This window comes from Rhinatrema bivittatum, chromosome 2 (assembly GCF_901001135.1).
Source record: "Rhinatrema bivittatum chromosome 2, aRhiBiv1.1, whole genome shotgun sequence".
Taxonomy (NCBI): domain Eukaryota; kingdom Metazoa; phylum Chordata; class Amphibia; order Gymnophiona; family Rhinatrematidae; genus Rhinatrema; species Rhinatrema bivittatum.
The window spans coordinates 535,352,607-535,370,940 of record NC_042616.1 but is presented as its reverse complement, the minus strand read 5'-3'; the positions used below and the strand labels follow the sequence as shown (position 1 = coordinate 535,370,940).

Here is an 18,334-nt window from a genome sequence, read left to right as displayed (position 1 = left end):
AAGAAGATTGCTGGTTTATGTACACAACCAGCATCCAATCATAGAGTAAAGCAGGGGTTACAGGTCTTAATACTTATATTCCTTTAGCTAGCATAGAAACACACTAGTAACATGGAGGGTGATTATTCATGGCTACTTAGCCAGATAAGTGAGGACATATCCAAGTGAGGACATATCCAAGTAAGTAACAGTGGCTGAATATCCAGAGCCACTAAACAGCTGCCACTTAGAAAGATAATTTGTTATCCGGCTAAGTGGTGGGTGGAGCAAGAGCATTCTGGGAGAAGCCAACTTAGGCCTGGATTTATCAAAATGCAATAAACATTATCAGGCGGATTTACGCGGGCAGGGCCCTCGCGTGCCGGCGCGCCTATTTTGCATAGGCCGCTGGCGTGCGCAGAGCCCCGGGATGCGCGTAAGTCCCAAAGCTTTTTAAAAGGGGCGTGTCGGGGCGTCGCCAAATGACGTGGCGTTTCGGGGGCGTGATGCGGCGTTTGGGGGCGTGGCCTCGCCCTCCGGGACAGCCCCCGGGTCGGGACTTGGCATGCCAGCAGCCTGCTGGCGCGCGCGGATTTACGTCTACCTCCGGAAGGCGTAAATCCATGGATAAAGGTAGGGGGGTTAGATAGGTCCGGGGGGGTGGGTTAGGTAGAGGATGGGAGGGGAAGGTGAGGGGAGGGCGAAAGAAAGTTCCCTCCGAGGCCGCTTCGATTTCGGAGCGGCCTCGGAGGGAACGGAGGCAGGCTGCGCGGCTCGGCGCACTCAGGCTGCCCAAAATCGGCAGCCTTGCGCGCGCCGATCCCGGATTTTATAAGATACGCGCGGCTACGCGCGTATCTTATAAAATCCAGCGTACTTTTGTTTGCACCTGGTGCGCGAACAAAAGTACGCGATCGCGCTATTTTTTAAAATCTACCCCATATGTGATATGAAAAGGGGCATGTTTTATGGTAATAGGCTGTTTATCACAAAGAGTGCTATCTTAGTGCTTTGCATAGGTATTACCACAATAAATTTTTCACACTAAGTAGCACAATTGTTCCAATTCCTACCTTCAACCACTGGGGGGAGAGAGGGGGAGAGAGAGAGAGAGAGAGAGAGAGAGAGAGTCTAGTTATAAGGCCCTCATACTAAGTAGGTATTTATACCTCTACAGGAGGCCCACCTAGCTACTTGAGGTGAAGTTTAGGTATTAGTGTAGGGATTAGGGGCCTCTTGGACATGCAGAGTGTGACGCACGAACAGAACAATGCAATCTTGTGAAGATTTGATGACCTTCGGAGTAAGGAACCTCATACAAAGATGAGATTTGTGCAATGTTCTCGCAACCTAGCTTGAGGTTTCCCAGGTAGAGAGTTCACAAAGCCAGCTCACTTGACCAGAAATCCCATCCCAAACTCCTCCCCTTTTTCTAATTTGAATCATACCATACGTTAAAGGTGTTTTTCACATGCGAAAATGTCTTAAAGCATGCGAAAATGCCATATAGCACATTCATAAATGACCCTCCTTAGCTAGATAAGTTATCCTACTAACTCAGATAGCCTGATAATTTACCCAGCTAACTCTGAAGAAGACTAGTTGGCCCATAAAGCTTACCTAAAATTAGCTGGATACATTTATCCGGTTAACTTTAAGGTAGCTGGGTATATTCAACAGTGCGAAATGTATTTGACTAACTAGCTGAGCAACTCAATATCTACCTCATGATAATAAGACATGTGAGAGGTTTTGTAGATGTAATTGTTATAATATTGCTTTACCAAATAAAGCCTTTCATACTTTTGAGGACTGGGAATATATATTTTATTTGATATTAGAGGAAATGCTTCATTATCCAAGCTCTCATACAATAATGAATACTTTGCAGTGTGGATAAGTTTATAATTAACTTATTTTCAAAAAAGTGTTGCTAATTGGAGTTTAATTTTTGAGGTCTGGAATTTAGTGCTTCCAGGCAGAAGGATCTCTAAAAGACAAACATTTCCCCTTACTGACTTTGAGGATTAATTACAGTTCTTACTCTTCCATGTTCATCATGAGAGTATAAAATCAGTGGGTTGGTTGTACAGCACAATAACAAAAACAACTATTTCTTTATTTAGAAATTTTTATATATCGGTATTAGTTGTGGACATCATATCGGTTTACATTTAACAAAAAAGCTTGGAAATTACATGATAACAGGGGAACAATGAACTGGGAGGGGGTAACAAAGAACAGTTATGAGGAAAAGATAAACAAAAAAAAAACAACAAACTATTGTGACCCAAGAGATCCAGGTTCAGATCATCCTTCCTTCAGAGCCAGTAGGTTCTCAGCAGGCTATGGGGATGATGCACTCAGTAAAAATTCCTTCAGTTGTTCAGGTATGCCGATATGATATGACGATATGATGTGTATTTTAATGTCGGTATAGAAAAGCTGTTAAATAAGGAATGGGGAAAGATGGAAGGGGGACTTAATAGACAAATAAAGAAACCTATTTTGAGCTCAAAATGATAATACACATTCCAATTAGCTATGGGTATGTTACTTAGGGCCTTATACAGTAAAGATTTTTTCCTAAGATACAGAATGGGAAAAAATCCTTTAAGGGGAATTTTAAAAGCCCGGTGAATGCATTAATTAGGGAATGCATGAATAAGCTGAGCTCGTGCGTGCTGAGTGGATTGTAAAGCCACTTAGATATGCACTTATCTCCCACAGCACGCACATCTCGAAAACTTTCAAAAATGGGCAGGGCTTGGGCATGATCTGGGTGGGGCATGGACGTTTTGGGGCAAGGAACTGAGATGTGTGTGTAAATAGGTATGCAATTTGATGCATGCTGAGGTTCCCTGCCACATAACTTTACTTCTACTATGGATGATGTGTAAGTTCAAAAATAAAGAAAACTTGGCAGATCTGTGGGGTTTTAATGGTCAGAGCTAATGGATGAGTGAAGGCTATTAAATTAGAGGGGTTTGGAGTACCTATCTCTTAGCTGGGTGAACTGGGGCTGAACTGATAAAACTTGGAATTGCGTTGGTGCGCACCCTTTTTAAAATCCAATTTATGCAGTAGAAGTGGGATTAGTGTGCCCATGCATACCCACTTAAGCTTTGGTGCACATGTGAATGCGGCGAGGCTATTTGATAGCATGTGCACATATACACATTCAAGTTATAAAATAGCTGCATTTCTGGGCGCGGGCTAATGCACGGGCACAAATATGCTGTCCTTATTTTTTGTAAAGCTGTTAAATCCCAAAGCAAAGTATGGAAATTAGTTTCTTTTCCTATGGTTTTATAGCAGAAGTGCATGAGTAAATATTTGCCATTTTCTCAAAAGTCTTATTTCCTGTTTTCTGTCAGTAAAACAATTCATCAGTGAAAGACTTGAAGATATTACAAACAATGGAGAAGGAGATATACTAGGTAAAATTTCTCAAGCTGGCCAACTAACCAAAAGACAGCTAAGTGGTATTTTTTCTGAACTTCAAATTGGAGGCATCGAAACAGTAAGTTTACATGAGTTTCAAAAATGTTTTTCTATATGCTCATAGATTTAATATCATGCTCCTTCAATAAAAATCCAGAACAAGTTACAATAAATAAATAATAGGGAGGTGGATGGACATTTTTTTGGATTCAATTTGTATTGTTTAATTGGCACTTTTTTTCCCTCTCATTTTATGGCTATTTCTTTTTTTTTTTTTTGTGTATTATTCATTTTTGGGTAACAGTGCACACTTTTGTCAAATAGTGCATGTGATTTCCCAAAAACAAATAACACAAATATTTCAAGGCTTTTCACTAGGATTGAGCATTTCTTTCATGGTGAAATGAACCAAAATGAAAAGGCTAATTTCATTTTGGATTACCATTCATTTTCAAATGAAGGCACATCCTTAATAAATAGCAATTTTTTTTATTTTTTTTTTAAGTACAGGACACTGATATTCCCACACAGAAATTTGCTGCCTTCCACCTTCAGATCTCTGCTCCAACTAGTCTATCCAGTCAATATAAACCCAATTTTTGAATGGGAGTACTGCATCAAACATACTAATTATCAGCAGGCTAATGATTGCTTGTGACACCGTATGAAGTCTTTGCCATCCTCTCTCATTGACTGTAAGCTTTTTAAATTATTTTATTCATCAAGGATTGGGGAATGAGAGAGGAAAGGGAAGAGATTCAGAACTTTGGAGTGGGGGAATCTGCCCTAGGTATGATTTGGGTAATCATGGAACTTAGGGGGTCATTTTGTAAAGCTTATCGCGTACGATAAGCTGCTATTGCACACAAAAAGTCCCTTTTCGTGTGCGATAGCTTGCTAGGGGCGGAAACAGAGCAGTGAAGGGAGGAGTTGGGGCGGTGTTGGCATAGACTCCACAATGTCTTCGCTGGCGGCGATAAGGTAAGCCATATTATCGTCGCCAGTAGTGCACTCAATAGCGCCACCTTTCACGGTGGCGCTATTGGGTGCGAAAGCCGGCAGCAATAACACTGTGGTGGTGTGATGGCTGCCGGCTTTCGCAGGCCCGCCCCCCGATTTTGCTGGATTCACCATTCACTGAGTCACTAGAGGGGACCTCCCAATTCAAACCTTTTCCTATCTCTTCCCTCTCTCAATTCTGGATCCTCTCCACTTTTCTTCCTTGCCCCAGCCTCCCTAAAATCCTATATCCTCTCTTGTTCAATCCCATATCTGACCTCTTTCTCTCCTCCAATTCTAGATGTTTCCTTACAATCCTGGATGCTTTCTCACTTTCTCCCCTCTAACCCTGGAGCCTTCCTGCTTCCCCTACATTCTCCTGCCAGATCCAAGATTCTACCTCCATCTCTCTCTATTCCTCCAAAATTCTCACTCTATCCTCCATCTCTGATCCTATTTCATTCTCATCCCCCATTTCCACTCATCGTTCCCTCTCCTCACCTATTCCCAAAGACTCCTTTCCCTCTATCACCTGCTCTATCCCACTTACTCTCCTCTATTATAATTCCTAAGAACCTTTTCCAACCTCTGTCCCCACAGAAAAACAAACATGATAAATTATCCAGAAGCAAGAAAGATCACAAAAACTACTTTATTATTATTACTAGCTGTACCCGGCCACGCGTTGCTGTGGCTCAGTCTGGTTAAATGGAAAAGAAAGAAAAGAGAAAGCGCACGTTTCTAATATGTTTAATTTCACAATGCTTGTGGGTATACAATATTTTTTGTTGTTCCATTGTCTGTGCAGATATAGAGATTGTCTGGTTTGCCGACTCTACAACACGCCACATATAATTGTCCATGTGAGAAGCAATCCGTGTCTAGATGTAAACTGCATAAATCTAGAAATGAAAAAGAATGAAAAAATAAAAAAAAATAAACTATACTCAGTAAATGAATGGTATGGTAAACAACACAGCTCAATTCCAACGCAATGTCACAAGAAATAATTAAATCAAAATGAAAATAAATCGAAATCTATGAAAATTCAATTTAAGAATGCAATCGGAAACATTGAAATGGAATCGTAAAATATTTAGTACAAGCTGTTAAGCCCGTTAAAATGGGCAAGATTTTTGTCCCCTCTCCTCCTACGTCTTTGCTCTGCTCCGCTCCACACCCCCCCCCCCCCCAGTACCACGAAGGGCCAGAGGCGGCAGCGGTGGTAGGAGCTGCAGCAGTGGCCGAGGGGGATCTCGCAAGGCATAATGGTCCTGCCATCCCAACTCCCTCCCCCCCCTTCCCTGGTGGCAGAGGGACAGGCTCAGACCCCTTTCACTCTATCCTTACAGGCCCTAACTCCTTTGCTCTCCCATTCCCCTCTACACTCAACTCCTTCCACTCTAACCTATAAGTGGAGAGCTGGGGGGGTGGGGGGGTAGAGGCTCTCTCTCTTATACAGCCCCCTACATAGGCTTCCTCTCTCTTTCTCTCTTGCACATACACTCTCCCTCTGCCCCTCACACATGCACGCCCAATCCCTCTCACAAACATATACAATCCCTCACGTAGTCTCCCTCTCTTTCTGGCACTCACACTTGCCTTCAGCACACATTAACACACTTCTGTCTCACACAGTTAAAATGGGCAATATTTTTGTCCCTCTCCACCTAAGTCTTTGCTCTGCACTTGCAAGAGCTTGCAAAGTTCCCATGCCTGTTGTGTCTGGGAGAGTAAGTAAAACACTCCGTACCCCCCCCCCCCCTTGCAAAGGGCAGGCGGCAGGCACTGCAACAGATTTGGGACATGTTGCCTAGCTTATTTTGCTCTTTCTGGGAGACCTCTGCCTTTAAGAAATCCGATCGGGAGTTTGAGAGGGAGGAGAGAGCAGGTTTCTGGCTTTCACTTTTGTGATGGTGCTTTGCTGGGAGTGGGGGTAGAGCGATGCACATGTAAACTCTTCCTGTGGTGGCTGAGACCCACGGGTGGCTTGACAGCACTGCCTTCCCCCTCCCCCCCTCAGTTGCGGGATATTTACTTGGCTTCTCCTTATCTGCGGGACTCAGGGCATGGGGGAGGAGGGCGAGCTGTTCTCTGTTCAGCTCTTTGCGCTTTGGCTGCTACAGGCTGCAGCTGCTTGTGATCTCTTCACAGCTGCTTTCTACTGCATTTGCTCTGCTCCGGCCATCCCAACTCCCTCCCCTCCTTCCCCGGCGGTGGGCAGACTGGCTCGGCGACTCTTCTACCCTTTCCTCCTCCTGTGTGTCACTGTTTGGCAGTCCCTACTACCTCCCCCCTTCCCCAGCGGTGGAGGAACGGGCTGAGCCATTTGTCAGAGCGGTGACTCGTCTGCCCTTTCCTCCTCCCCTCTGTGACACCCAGCACGTAGCGCAGAGCTCTATGGTCCACACATGCGCGGTAGAGCTGCTCTCTACTGCGCATTTGTGGTCCATCTGTCAGAGCCCATTTATATTGTAGATAGCATGTGTTACTTTTATGTCCAACAGATGGCGCTGTTTTTCCAAAAAAGCATGTTTTTACCTGTCACAGGTGTGACATCTATATAATATAGGTATATATAAACATGCACGTATTGGAATGCAACGTTGTGTCAAAATTTCTAAGCAATCGGTGAAGAACTTTCGGAGATTTAAGATTTTGAACAAACGAACATTTACATTTTTATTTATTATAGATTATGTAAAATAAAACATGCATTATTTTGTATGCAATGCTAAGCAAATTTATGGAACTGTGCTGAGGAATTTCCATTAAATTTCAAAGGATTTGCTGAAGAATTTTCAAACTCTTGCCATGCCTTTACAGACTGAAAATATGAAGACTATAATTATAGGTTATTCATAAGTAAAAATAAATATATTGTTTAAAGCAGTGTTTCCCAACTCTCTCCTGGAGGCACACCTGATCAGTCATATTTTCAAGATAGCCATAATGAATATGCATGAGATAGAATGACATACATTGGAGACCCAGGATATGTAAATCTATCTCATACATATTTCTTGTGGCAATCCTAAAAACCCTCCTGGTTAGGTGTTCCTCCAGGAGAGGACTGGGAAAAAAAGGATTAAGCTACCATTTTATATGTGCAATCTTTTATTGAATGAGATTGAACTGGAGGATCCCTACTCAGGCAACTTCAACTAAGACAACGATGCTCAAAACTGTCCTCAGACCACCCTCAGCCAGTCTGGTTTTCAGGATATCCCTAATGAATATGCATGAGAAAGTTTTGCATATAAAGCAGTAGTACATGCAAATAAATCCATGATTATTCATTAGAAATATCCTAAAAACCTGATTGGGTGGAAGGGGCCCCAAGTACCAGATTGAGCACCCCTGATCTAAGATACAAACCTCCTCAGTTATCATTTATTTATTTATTTATTTATTTGAGTCTTTTCTATACCGGCATTCGCGAAGGGAATCGCATCATGCCGGTTTACAAATAACAAGGAGTGAACAACAATAAAGTGATAAAAAACATTAACAAGTGCTAAAAGAAGGGAAAATTGCAGTTACAATAAAACAGGGACATATTTCAACTTGGAACAGAAGAAAAGGAGATAGTAATTTAATAGTGAAGAATAACTGGGAAAGCCTGCCAGTTTAAAAGGGATTGTACCATTGATGGGATTGTCAAAACTGTTGATTATCCTGAAGGGTGCGTTAAGGGTTTGATTATCCTGAAGGGTGCATTAAGGCCTTATCGCATGTGATAACACCATATCATATCATATGGTGCACTGCAAATCTGAAAAAGAAGGACTAGGGGGCATTCCATGAAGTTAGCAAGTAGCACATTTAAGACTAATTGGAGAAAATTATTTTTCACTCAACGCACAATAAAGCTCTGGAATTTGTTGCCAGAGGATGTGGTTAGTGTAGCTGGGTTCAAAAAAGGTTTGGATAAGTTCTTGGAGGAGAAGTCCATTAATGGCTATTAATCAAGTTTACTTAGGGAATAGCCACTGCTATTAATTGCATCAGTAGCATGGGTTCTTCTTGGTGTTTGGGTAATTGCCAGATTTGGCCTCTGTTAGAAACAGGATGCTGGGCTTGATGGACCCAGCATGGCAATTTCTTATGAGGAGTTTACCATTTTGTGAAGCCCTATTGCACAGCATTAACTACAATGTTAGCTTGCATTATCACCACTGTTGCAATGGTTTTTGAAAATGTGGGGGGAGAGAGAGAGAGAGAGAGAAAAACTAACTATAATGCCCTCACACTAGATAGGTATTTATTAGAGATGTGTATCGTGTGATCGATCGTCTTAACGATCGATTTCGGCTGGGGGGGGGGGAGGGAATCAGATCGTCGCGGTTTTATTTTTTAAAATATCGTGTAAATCGTAAATCGGGGGAGGGCAGGAAAACCGGCACACTAGAACATCCCTAAAACCCACCCCGACCCTTTAAAATAAATCCCCCACCCTCCCGAACCCCTCCAAAATGTCTTAAATTACCTGGGGTCCAGTGGGGGGGTCCCGTTGTGATCTTCCACTCTCGGGCCACGAGTGCGTTGATATAAAATGGCGCCGGACATTTTGGTTCCTGTCCCCGACGTCACGAGCATAGAAGATCACTCCCGGACCCCCGCTGGACCCCCAGGGACTTTTGGCCAGCTTGGGGGGGCCTCCTGACCCCTACAAGACTTGCCAAAAGTCCAGCGGGGATCTGGGAATGACCTCCTGCACTCGAATCGTGTTGCCGTACTGCAAAATGGCCCCTCCCCCTTCCCCCGATTTACGATTTTTGACGATAAATCGGGGGAATTCCTATTAAATATCGCCTCTAACAATTTTTGATGATTTAAAATATATCGGACGATATTTTAAATCGTCAAAAAACGATTCACATCCCTAGTATTTATATGCCTATGGGAGGCCCACTAGTAACTCGAGGTGAGGTTTAGATATTAGTGTAGGGGTTAGGGGCCACTTTGACATTCAAAGTGAGACGTATGAACAGAACAGTGCTCTCTAGTGAAGATTTGATGACCCTGGGAGTGAGGATACTCACCCAAAGATGAGATTTGTGCAATGTTCTCTCAATCTATCTAGTGTGAGGGCATTATAGTTAGTTATTCTCTCTCTCTCTCTCTCTCTCTCTCTTCCCCCAGTGGTTGTCACACCACTTCTTCTATCACAGGTGATATTTAGTGCATTTTGATAAATCCAGGCCAAAGTTTGAATCATGATCTCAAAAGTGCTTTGATGTTGTTTTCCTTATCAGACTGCAAATGCATTAATGTGGGCTATCTTCAATCTTTCACAAAACTACAATGCCCAAGAGAAGCTTTATGATGAAATTCAGAAAACTTTGCTACCAGGGGAGATTCCTACTGCACAGACAATTAAAAAGATGCCATACCTTAGGTCCTGTTTGAAGGAATCAATGAGGTAATCTTCATTAAACAGCAAATGTATATCAGGTTTTAAAAATATAACCATAGCATATTCTTATTTATATAAAATAAATCCATATTTTCCTAGACTTACTCCTACGATTCCATTCACAAGTCGAACAATGCAAGAGAATACCAGTATTGGAGGATTTCTGCTTCCTGAGGGTGTAAGTCATCATATTGTCCTTTAAAAGACAGTAATGCTCTAAATTAGTTACATGTAATAAATTTCAAGATAAGCAATTTGCTCTTAATCTGATGTTGCATTTTGCATAGTATGATTTCAGAGTCTTGCTAGTTTGTAGTTAATTGTGTGCCACTATAAAGTTTATCATGAGACTATAACATGTCTCTTATTAAATGATTCAACAGAGCACAGGCAATATAACTGTGAAATAGTGAAGCAATTGTTTTCAGTAGTACATAGGAATCAACAAATGCATGAGCGATTTATTAAAAAAAGGGGGGTAAACAATCTGTAGAATATGGAACATCAGTACAGGGAAAATAAATATTCCTTCTTTGCTACAAGTATCATGCCTGACTTGCAAATATTATGCATGGGAAGCCATTGAGTTCTGAGGAAATATCCCTAAAAAGTGATGGGAAACAAGTTGTTATTATTTAGAATATAATCTCCAATAGTTTGAAAATAAAAATAAATTTGATATATTTTCTTGATTCCCATTCTTGCATTAATCATATAATCTCCAATTATCATACATCTGTTAGGTCCTATCCTCACTGTAGATCTAGTATTATCTTTCAATTTCAAAAATGTTATATAGGTAATAGGGATGTGAATCGTTTTTCAACGATTAAAATTATCGTCCGATAATGTTTATATCGTCTTAAATCGTTATAGAACACGATACAATAGAAATTCTAACGATTTATCGTTAAAAATCGTTAAATCGTGTTAGTGCGCACTAACTCGAGTTAGTGCGCACTAACTCCCCGTTAGTGCGCACTAACTCGATTTAGTGCGCACTAACTGAAAATGATACAAATAAACACTTTCCAGGTCACTGAAGGTCAGTTAGGAATGAATATGTGTTCCTATTGGCTGGCTGCCCTCTTATCTATTGATATTACCAAGGTTACCACTGAGGTGATGGTTGGGGGGATGGGAAATGGAACTGGAAACTAACGAACACCAACAGAAAATGAAACAAAGTGTTCACACTTCCCAGGTCAGTAAAGGTCACTTAGGAATGAATATGTATGTATGTATTCCTATTGGCTGGCTGTGCTCTTATCTATTGATGTTACCAATATGGTTGGGGGGATGTGAAATGGAAACAGTTGGAAGCTTGACAAAAAAAGTAATGTAATGATCAGCACTCACGTGACTAGAACTTGTTTGTTTATTATTTTTGTTAGCAGGCACCTGAAATGCTAGTGCATGTTGAATTTGCCAATCACTGTGCATTTTAGAAAGGTGGTCCTGGCTGGAACTGTACACAGTTCAAATATATGTAATTGATTGTTGGTAAGTGTATTTTTTAAGTAGCCACACTGGCACCAGTATGTTTACTTTTCCTCCTACTTAACTCACTAGCTCAGCTTTGTAAGAAGGGCTTCTCTGCTTGATTGTTGTTTTTGTTTGGTGTGAGGAGAGCAGAAACATCAGATCTTTATTCAATCTACTACAGTCATCTCTTACAGTGCCCTATCCCTATTAATACCAGGAGTGTTGTGATCTTCCTGCACACAGTGCCCTAACCCTGATACCAGTCTGAGACAGCTCCCTCCCTGCATTACTAGTGAGAGGCTGGCTTCACAGACAGGGGGGAGCTGCCTGACCCTCACTCCTGACTTCCCCCATGTCCCAGCTAGTGAATGGTGTGTGGGTGAGGGGGGGGGGGGAGGATGGTGAAGTCTGAGACAGCTCCCTCCCTGCATTACTAGTGAGAGGCTGGCTTCACAGACAGGGGGGAGCTGCCTGACCCTCACTCCTGACTTCCCCCATGTCCCAGCTAGTGAATGGTGTGTGGGTGAGGGGGGGGGGAGGATGGTGAAGTCTGAGACAGCTCCCTCCCTGCATTACTAGTGAGAGGCTGGCTTCGCAGACAGGGGGGAGCTGCCTGACCCTCACTCCTGACTTCCCCCATGTCCCAGCTAGTGAATGGTGTGTGGGTGAGGGGGGGGGGGGGAGGATGGTGAAGTCTGAGACAGCTCCCTCCCTGCATTACTAGTGAGAGGCTGGCTTCACAGACAGGGGGGAGCTGCCTGACCCTCACTCCTGACTTCCCCCATGTCCCAGCTAGTGAATGGTGTGTGGGTGAGGGGGGGGGGGGGAGGATGGTGAAGTCTGAGACAGCTCCCTCCCTGCATTACTAGTGAGAGGCTGGCTTCACAGACAGGGGGGAGCTGCCTGACCCTCACTCCTGACTTCCCCCATGTCCCAGCTAGTGAATGGTGTGTGGGTGAGGGGGGGGGGGGGAGGATGGTGAAGTCTGAGACAGCTCCCTCCCTGCATTACTAGTGAGAGGCTGGCTTCACAGACAGGGGGGAGCTGCCTGACCCTCACTCCTGACTTCCCCCATGTCCCAGCTAGTGAATGGTGTGTGGGTAAGGGGGGGGGGGAGGATGGTGAAGTCTGAGACAGCTCCCTCCCTGCATTACTAGTGAGAGGCTGGCTTCACAGACAGGGGGGAGCTGCCTGACCCTCACTCCTCCGGGGTATTGTGATCTTCCTGCACACAGTGCCCTATCCCTGATACCAGGGGTGTTGTGATCTTCCTGCATGCAGTGCCCTATCCCTATTAATACCAGGAGTGTTGTGATCTTCCTGCATGCAGTGCCCTATCCCTATTAATACCAGGAGTGTTGTGATCTTCCTGCATGCAGTGCCCTATCCCTGATATCGGGATGTGTGCAAGAAGATCACAACACCCCCGGTATCAGGAATAGGGCACTGTGTGCAGGAAGATCACAACACCCCCAGTATCAGGAATAGGGCACTGTGTGCAGGAAGATCACAACACCCCTGGTATTAGGGATAGGGCACTGTGTGCAGGAAGATCACAACACTCCTGGTATTAATAGGGATAGGGCACTGTGTGCAGGAAGATCACAATACCCCTGGTATCAGGGTTAGGGCACAAGTTCTAGTCACATTGACTGATCACATTACTTGTTTTGTCAAGCTACCAACTGTTTCCATTTCCCATCCCCCATATACTGTCAGTAGGAAACTTGGTAACATGAATAAATAAGAGGGCAGCCAATAGGAATACATATTCATTCCTAAACTGACCTTAACTGACCTGAAAAGTGTCAAATTGTATCATTTTCAGTTAGTGCGCACTAACTCCCGTTAGTGCGCACTAATCGGAAAAAACGATTTTTAACAATTTTTTAACTAAAAAATCGTGCCTAAGACGATTTTCTTGCCCTGCCACACGATTTCTATCGTTAAGACGATATGGAAAACGATTCACATCCCTAATAGGTAATCTTTTAAGAATCACACAATATGGGGCAGATTTTATACTCTGCATGCGCAGGGTACATTTGTGCGTGCTACCCGGCGTGAACAAATGTACACCAGATTTTATAACATGGGCGCGCAGCCGCGCCCATGTTATAAAATCCGGGGTTGGCGCATGCAAGGGGGTGCACACTTGTCCACCTTGCACACGCCGAGCCCTAGGGGAGCCCCGCTGGCTTTCCCCGTTCCCTCCGAGGCCGCTCCGAAATTGGAGCGGCCTCGGAGGGAACTTTCCTTCCACTCCCCCACACCTTCCCCTATCTAACCCACCACACAGCCCTACCTAAATCCCCCCCACCTTTATTTCAGGATTTACGCCTGCCTCTGGCAGGCATAACTTGCGTGCACTGGCCGGCTGCCGGCACTCCATACCCCGGCACAGCCACTGTGCCGGAGGCCTCGGGACTGCCCCCAGACTGGTGCCCCACCCCCGCCCCTTTCCTGCCCCTTTTTCAAAGCCCCGGGACTTATGTGTGTCCCGGGGCTTGAGCACGTCGCCGAGCCTATGCAAAATAGGCTCGGCATGCGCAGGAGCAAGTTTTCGGGGTTACGCGCGTAAGTTATGCCGCTGCCCCTATTTATTTGCTGGAGAATTCACAGTCAGGGTAATAATAGCCTTGTATTTGTAAAAGGGCCTTTATAACCCTTCCAGTTTTCTTATTATAAATCACTACAACTAAGGATGGTCTGATCCAAATGCCCTGATCTGCTGATCCTGATCTGTGATCCACTTGACCAGTAGATAAAACAATATTTTTTGCATTACTGTCATAATTAAATAAATAAATGTCAATTGATTATGGTGATTGAAAATCCCAGATTATAACATTTTGATTCAAAGATTGTGCCTGGGCCAGGAGTTTCTTTCCCCTTGGGACTGAGCACATTCCTTTCTTATGCTGGAGAAACAAAATCTTCTAAGCAAATTTGTCGTATTCTTCCTATGAGAAATTATCATATCTTGCATCTTCTCTATCCAGTTATGAATCTCAAAGGTTCCTGTCTACATTCTACCATTAAGTTGTCACCTGTATTTTAATGGATTTTGATGGATTACATGAAACATTTTGAATTAAAATCTATGTCACAATATGTATAAGCAAGGAGAATTTGATTCTTTCACATTAGGTTGACACATTAGAAAGAGTAAGAATATGAGGAGTGATGTAAGAAAGCTTGTGGAGTGGTCAAGAGTTTGGCAAATTAGATTCAATTTTTAAAAAGAAGACGTGCATTTGGAGTGCAGAAACCTAAGGAAGCAGTATAGAATCAAAGGGAAATACAGATGTTCACAAAATAGGAGAAGGAGCTCAGTGTTGTTGAATTTGATGATATCATGGTTGCTAAACAAGTAAACAGTGCAGCAAAGCAATAGAAAATGGGAATGGAATGTTAAAGTGCATACAGAGAGGTAGGAGTTAAAGTGCATACAGAGAGGTAGGAGTTATAGCTTGGGCAAATCTCTTTACCTTCCAATGCCTCAGGTACGAACTGATAGCTAGATTCAACATTCTGCTATATTTATAGCAGAATAATGAGCCGCGCTAAAAAAAATGGGGCAGGGGGTGAAATTGTGCAGCCGGCCACATCGTGGTGGTGCGTTTTCCCCTGCTGCAGCTGCAGGTGGGCCACACACCTTCGCACCTATAGCGCCAAAGGAAAAGGTGTAGTTATTTCCCACGGTGTTGCCGGCGATAATGTGGAAAACATTATCATCTGCAGTGTTGCCGGGCCATAACCCACACCCAAAGCCCACACACACTTCTCCCCTTCCCCTCATTTAAATAATACCGCCATGATGCGGCCATGTGCTGTAGGGCGTTATCGCACGCATAAGGCCCTAAAGCACGCGATAAGGCCACATTGCATTTTGATAAGTGACACTATGGGGCAGATTTTAAAAGCCCTATGCGCGAAAATCCAGCTGGATTTACACGCGCAGGGGGGTTACGTGCGCTGTGCCTATTTTGCATAGCCCCGGTGACGCGCGCAAGCTCCGGCACGTGCGTATGTCCCGGGGCTTGAAAAAAGGGGTGGGGCGTATGCAGTCCAGTGCAGGGGTATGGCCAGAGGTCTTCGTTGGGCTGCTAGTCTGAGGGATCACGCGCCAGCACTTGGCTGGCACGCGCAACCTACGCCTGCCCAGAGGCAGGCGCAACTTGTAAAAAAAAGGTGAGGGGGGTTTAGGTAGGGCTGGGGTGGGTGGGTTAGGTAGGGGAAGAGAGGGGAAGGTAGAGGGGCAGAAGGAAAGATTTCGGAGCGGCCTCGGAGGGAACGGGGAAAGCCATTGGGGCTCCCCTAGGGCTCAGCGCGCGCAAGGTGCACTGGTGTTTACCCCCTTGTGTGCGCCGACCCCAGATTTTATAACATGCGTGCGGCTGTGCACAAATGTTATAAAATCGGGTGTACATTTGTGCGCGCGCCAGGTTGCGCGCACAAATGTAGGCCCACACGTACCTCTTAAAATCCGGCCCTATGAGAGGATTATTTACTATAATACTATGTTTTACTGTGGGAGGGATGAAATATTATGGTGGGGGGCATTCCCGCGATAGTGAGCCTCTCACTGATAAAATATTGAAGCCCTTTCCCCGATATATATTTTATCATGAAAAAAACCCTGAGATTAAAAAGATCACAGGGAAATGGGAATAAATATGTGATGGTAACCCAGCTAGCCTGGGGCCACCATTGTGTTAAAGGGCCATGTGGCCTAAAAATACTTACCCAATTGTGTCCAAACCCCCTGGAGGTCTGTTTAAACTTCACCTGTCAAAGCGGCACATCTTAAAAAGCAACAAAAAATAGAAATGTATGTCAAGCAATGATGCCAGGCCCCCCTGATTAAACCCCTCTGCTGTTTCTAAATTTGCCCACAACCAATCACCCCCTGATACCAAACATCTCCCATCCCCCCATATCAAACCATCCCCTCCCCCCCCATCCCTTGTACTAGACAACATAATTTCTGGTAGTCTAGTAGACCCCCTCCATCCCCCTTCAAATAAAAGGAACCCCTGGTGGTCTAGATATTCTCCACCCCCCCCCCCCCCCCCTTAAAAAGGTATCCTGGTAGTTCAGTTGTAGCCTGGAGCAGAAAAGCATAATAAAATCAAATAAATAAATAAATAACGCCTCAGTCTAAATAATTGGTAAGATCTCATCTGTAGGATAGTGTCCAAGTCTGAAGGATGCATCTCAGAAACAATGCAGAGTTGAGGTACTTCAAAGAACATTTATCAAAATCAGAGCTGTGGCGAGCCTATGGATAATATGGATTTGGCCATAGATTCCACAACTGGAAGGCTGCCTTAGTGTCATGCTGCAGTCCACCACATCAGTAATTATTCATAGCAGACCAGCAGTGTAGGAGTGCTGTTCACTCAGTTTCAAGCTTAGGGTGCCAGGCCTTCACATTCTTTCCCTAGCAGTGGTGCCAAATTCCATTAACCCTGCCACTCTAGCAAGCCTAGTGATTCACTGATTTAATCAAGGGTGGGCTCTTCCTGGCACTAATCTCACAATATATGAAATCAGCAGCCAAAGTACCTACCCCAAAGGTTTGATCCTGCTGGTGAAGAGTTGGTCTGAAAGGATAGTGGGGGAGCTATCTCAAAAATTGATAGAGATATCTGAGCAGTTTCAAGCAAGATCAAATGCTGGTGAAAGGGATACACATTACTACAAATTCTAATTTATCAAAAAATATGTTGTTTAATTGTTCAACCCTTCTGTGACTCAAAATGAATTCAAGGCAACTTTTTATCGAAGAAAAATGTTTTAAGAGAGTGTTGGTTGTTTCATAAAATTGAATCAAAGGGTACCATCCAGGTTTCCCACATTCTTTTTCTAATCACGAACATACCACCTCCCCCTTTTTGTTATTTTTTTAAGTATTTTTTTCAAAATTCAAAAAGTAAAACTTAATTCAATGTGCTTAAATTTAATTGTTGTTATAAAGAAATGAGAATTGTCCACACTATAGTGTCTACATAGGCTTAGCAATGGTTATGCTTACCTGTATCGAGATAGTTGATAATGCAAAAATGTCCCATGGTTAAGCATACACAAATTAATATAGCTTAGCCAAATAGACCCTGTAACATTACTTGATGAAAATTGCTTTGTGAGACATTCTCCTGTTGTTTAAACAATCAAAGTAGAAGAAGTGATACTTAGCTGAATAAACGCTGATGAAATTTAGTTGGATAGGACGCTGAAAAAATTACTTGGTAACACTCTTTCCCGACATGGCCAGGTTTTGAAATTAATTCTTTATCAGGGGTAACAGGTCACCAAATAATCCAAAATGTCTCTGTTTCTCCCGGAACTATATTGAAAGCTTCATGTATACAGCTTTTTCAAATCTCTGCTCACTCCCTGAGTGCTGCAATCAGCTTCTTTCAAAATGGCGGAGAGAGCATTTATGCACAAGTCTTCAATTTTTTAAAGTATGCATGTAAATCTACTTGCTCACATTTACACATGCCAAGGAGTGGTGTGAATGTGTGTGCATAGCTGCTAATTTTTGAAGCAGACATAAGTTTGCTTTGAATATTCACACTAAAGTCGGCATGCACTCTATACGTATAAACCTTAGCCCTCTGTGGACCAGTGAAAATCATCCTCTTAAGGGGTTATTTGGTAACAGCCCACATAAATTTAAAAGCAATGGACTTTCCACCAATTTTCAAAAGAAATATGCACATACTTTCAATTTTATAATTAGCCCAGAAAACCTACTGTACACATTTACACCTGCTAGTTTGTGTGGGTAAGTTTTTGAGGAAAAATGCTCTCATATTTTTGAAAATGCACAAGAATGCGTGTAAGCCCAAACCCTTCTCCAGGGCCATCCCGGGGAAAACCTCTGCTTCCTACATACACAGAGGCCCATATGTGCATGCTTTTACCTGCATATTGGGTAGGAAATTATTTTAAAAGCCATTTCCTCAGGTAAAGCACTGGTCTACATTTGGAAATGGC

General features: G+C 43.5%; 1 protein-coding gene across 1 annotated transcript in view; it reads left to right on the top strand.

Annotated features, from left to right (window-relative positions):
- LOC115083348 (1,25-dihydroxyvitamin D(3) 24-hydroxylase, mitochondrial-like) overlaps nt 1-18,334 on the top strand; it is a 91,086-nt gene that overhangs the window by 64,438 nt on the left and 8,314 nt on the right. The window contains exons 10-12 of the mRNA XM_029587149.1: nt 3,357-3,502; nt 9,681-9,847; nt 9,941-10,019. Coding sequence (XP_029443009.1) covers nt 3,357-3,502; nt 9,681-9,847; nt 9,941-10,019 — 392 coding nt within the window. The remainder of the gene's footprint in view (nt 1-3,356; nt 3,503-9,680; nt 9,848-9,940; nt 10,020-18,334) is intronic.